General features: G+C 39.8%; 1 protein-coding gene across 1 annotated transcript in view; it reads left to right on the top strand.

Annotated features, from left to right (window-relative positions):
- The first annotated feature begins 3123 nt into the window (after nt 1-3123).
- Nucleotides 3124-4280, top strand: part of LOC116700419 (claudin-7-B) — a 4131-nt gene continuing 2974 nt past the window's right edge. The window contains exon 1 of the mRNA XM_032533564.1: nt 3124-3625. Coding sequence (XP_032389455.1) covers nt 3403-3625 — 223 coding nt within the window. The 5' untranslated portion in view covers nt 3124-3402. The remainder of the gene's footprint in view (nt 3626-4280) is intronic.

Here is a 4280-nt window from a genome sequence, read left to right as displayed (position 1 = left end):
GAGAGCGGCAGTGGGTATCAATCTGAGAGGTTTCATTGTATTGTGTCATAGTAGCCTACGTTCGAAACCATGACAACCACGGTATGCAGTATGTTTGTAGACGTCATGCGATGTAGTGAAAACGTGTGTGAGAAATCCACATGCCTGTTCTTGTTAGGCTTGCTTGATCATGTTGATCAAATTGTTTTTGGAGGAACATTTGATGCTTTCTAAAAACTGCGCTGATACCACCAGGTGATACGGGAAACCTGTTTGATTGGTTATGACACAGTAACACAGAACTCAAGACAAAAAAGAAACTGATTCTTACAGGCGCCATTCCATCAAATGTACAGTACCTCATTTAAAATACTAAGGGTATAGTGGTTCCTTCAACATTATACACATAGCCTATATATATATTATGCAACAAAGATTGAATGTAAAAAAAAAAAAAAAGCCATACTTGCAAAAAAAACAAAGAGGAGACCTGACGTGGTGTACTAGATTTTATACCAGTTCAGCTTAAAACTGAGGAAGTCGCAGGATTTCCTCTCATGTCATAATAAACTGGTGGGAACCAACTGTCATCTGAATACAATTCTCCCTCAGGGCACAGCACACGGGAAAATACATCTCCCAGCCTCTTAGATCTCCAGCTTTTGCCAGTGTGCCGGGAAAGGTGTTTTCTTCAATAAAAGGACTCTACAGAAATGTTTTGCTGTAGCGAGGTGGTGGTGGTGGTGGTGCCCACACCGCACATCACTCCAACCCTCATCCACCTTCACTGGCTCCCAATTAAGTCCCGCATCACATAGAACATCCTCCTTCTTTCCTACAAGTAGCTCCATGACCTGGCCCACCAGTGCTTCTCCGACCTCCTCCATCCATGCCCCCCCACCCTGGCCTGCTCTCCATTCCCCACACCAGACTCTGTGCCGTTGGAGACAGAGCCTTTAGTGCTGCAGCCCCATCCCTCTGGAACACCCTCCCTGCAGATATCCGGAATGCTACATCCCTGGACATTAAAAAAAACAAAAAACTCCTGAAACACCACCTGTTACCTATGTAAATACCGTACATATCCACACTCCTTATATTTCTTTATTTATATTTCTACTCTGGTATTTATACTATTTGCGCAACTGCAACACAAGGTTTCCCTTTGGGGATCAATAAAGTATTTCTGATTCTGATTCTGATTCTGTTCACCACAGCCTACCACCTCTACTTCTGTATCCTTGGGTTTCTTGAAAGGCGTTTTATAAACAAAAGTTATTATTGTTATTATTATAACTATAACTGCACACGCAATTAGCAATGAGTAAAGACAGATTACAAACTAATGGAACAAAATGGTTCCAAAAACTGAAGGTAAAACACACCAATACATTTACGGGAGAGACAAAAACAAAGTTCTGTTTTTTTTTTCTTTTTAACAGCCCAGATAAGTGTCTAAAGGGGAAGCGGCACATATTGAACACAGTCAGAAATAAGAGCTTAACCTGGTGCAAACAAAGCGCTGAAAGTGCCTTTTGTTTCAGTCATGTGTGAGGGATCTTCTCAACCAGACTCAGGAAACCCTGACTCCTACTCTAATTTCAGAGTAATGGTGTTAACTAGTGAGAGTTTCAAGATCTACAGCACATCTGATGATTAATATTTGGATGCACTGTATGTTGTTATAATAACAAGATCCATCAATGCATAGTACTACTACCTATAACTGTTAATCACACAGTCTTGGTATCCGCGAGACACACCTGCTGTCAATTTTTGATTTTCCTGGTTTCTGGTATCTGTTGAATGTAAAAAATTACTATGCCAACAAAATCATATGTGTGAAAGAATGTGATAATATCCTATGAAATTATTATTTTTGGTAGAAGTGGGAGTGGTTACTCCAGCTCATGGAACACAACTGCATGTTTAGATGTTGATTGTTCAATTTGTGTCTAATAAAAAAAACTATTAAATATGGTTGAGGTTAAAGTACAACAAATAGCTTACTGACAGAAAATGTTGCAATCCATATTTTCCTGAAAATGTATAGTAAAATGGCTGTGAACAAATTACAGTACACAGCGTAATGTGTTATTCAACTTCAGACAACACTATCACTATATTGTATGGAACTTCATTTTCCGTTCAACTTCCACTTACGTTTATGCTATTTCCTATTTTAGACAACTTTTTTAATAAGGCACTTATGTGAAGCCTATATTGTTAAGCCAGCAGGGTGCTATACAGTGCTTATGTTTAGGAACCCATGCTAAATTTGACTAAACAGAGGACTAAAAAAAAACAATCTTATGAAAATTGCTCTAACGCCTTAATTAAAAAGATTATGGAAAAAACAACCTTTAAGGAGACCAATTATCTTTGTGAATGAATAATGGATCGTAAATAAATAAATGATATTCCTTAAAATACAGGGGGCATAAGTATACACACCTCTATGTTAAATTCCCATAGAGTCAGACAGATTTTTATTATTAAAAGCCAGTTATTTCATGGATCCAGGATACTATGCATCCTGATAAAGCTCCCTTGGCCTTTGGAATTAAAATAACCCCACATCATCACATACCCTTCACCATACATAGAGATTGGCAATGTGGGGGGTATTTTAATTCCAAAGGCCAAGGGAACTTTATCAGGATGCATAGTATCCTGGATCCATGAAATAACTGACCTTTAATAAAAAAAATCTGCCTGATGGAATATAAATGTAAACTATTATGATATGCCTTGCAGTTTTGAATCTTCCTGTGTTTTCTGCTTACCAAGCCTCACATGGTTACGTGATAAGATTTACAGCATAATGACTAATGCTGGCAGTGTCCACCTTTATTTGGCTATTTGATATAATATGACATTTTAAAATGTGAATTGGTTTATTATAAATTCAACATTTACAATATTTACTTCACATGTTTTTTTTTCTGTATCATCATTTATAAGAAATAACACAAACCCAATCACCATCAACCAAATGAATGGTGTCTGTCTCTGAGCGTCTAGTTATGGAAACACCGACATCATGAAACTTCCAGCTGTGTGCTGCTACGGCTGATGAGTCGAAACTACGTGCGCGTCCCCGCCCACCTTTAACAGAAACCGCCTAAAAAAGCTCGCTCCCGCTATTTCCACCTCCCATTTAAGGTGCGGAAGAAGAACAGGTGCGTGAAGAATCTCCGAGAAGCTTTAGCTATAAATTGAACTAGTCACCGTTGCTTGCTAACTTATTTTCAGAAAGCTAAGGAATCCCTCAATAGATAACGGAGGAACTAACTTTATCAGCGACCCCGCGAACTTTGCCGAACCGCGTCGGAGTGTGAGGAGTGGGGGGGATTTGTACCTTCACAGCAGGTGGACGTCGTCTTTGTTGATTCGCAAGTCAAGTCGAAGGAGAAGCGGAAAATGGCCAACTCGGGCTTGCAGATTTTGGGATTCGCCCTGTCTCTTCTCGGCGTAATTGGACTGATAGTTGGCACAATGTTGCCCCAGTGGAAGATGTCCGCTTATGTCGGGGACAACATCATCACGGCGATATCCATGTACGAGGGACTGTGGATGTCCTGTGCGTTCCAGAGCACAGGCCAAATGCAGTGCAAGGTCTACGACTCCATCCTGCAGCTCAACAGTAAGTTACCCACTTACTGGGTTCAAAGGAGGCCTGGGTGTCGCCGAAAGTGTCAAAAGTTAACGAGCTTTTCTGTCATGTCTTAACAATACAATTACAATGTGTATAGCACCTTTTTGATACAATTAAATGCAGCTCAAAATACTTTACAGTGTGACGTTAAAACAAAACGGTCGAGGAAAAAAAAAGCTAGAAATGACCGGGTAGGCCTGTTGAAAAGCGGTTTAACGTTACCTTGACTTAATTGGCCTAACGTGTAACTTATCATTCGAAGCTTATATTGTCGAATGAACTGGTTTCAGAGTAAAAGAGTTCACAGTAACCGTTTATCGAAGGACTTCCCTGCCTGGTTGCCTACACTCAAATCCTGTACGGTAGTTAACGTGTGACAGGAAATGATGTAACGCACTAACATGCACCTGTTAGGAGTATAGAAACTATTCCCTCTTTGCCTCGTAACTTCTGAGCTGTCTTTTACAACTCTGTAACGGTTACCAGATTCCTTTTGGATTATTATTATTAACTCCTTTTTATTCACTCAGAATGCAGTCATTCAGTTGAACCCATAGTCTGAGGCCTTACCTGCCCGCCTAGCGCAGCTTAAGTGCCAAAGATTTTTTTTTTTTTTTTGTCCTTTGGTCAAATTTGACTTTTT

The sequence above is a fragment of the Etheostoma spectabile genome, chromosome 13, assembly GCF_008692095.1.
Source record: "Etheostoma spectabile isolate EspeVRDwgs_2016 chromosome 13, UIUC_Espe_1.0, whole genome shotgun sequence".
Lineage (NCBI taxonomy): Eukaryota > Metazoa > Chordata > Actinopteri > Perciformes > Percidae > Etheostoma > Etheostoma spectabile.
This window is presented reverse-complemented; position numbering and strand designations above follow the sequence as displayed.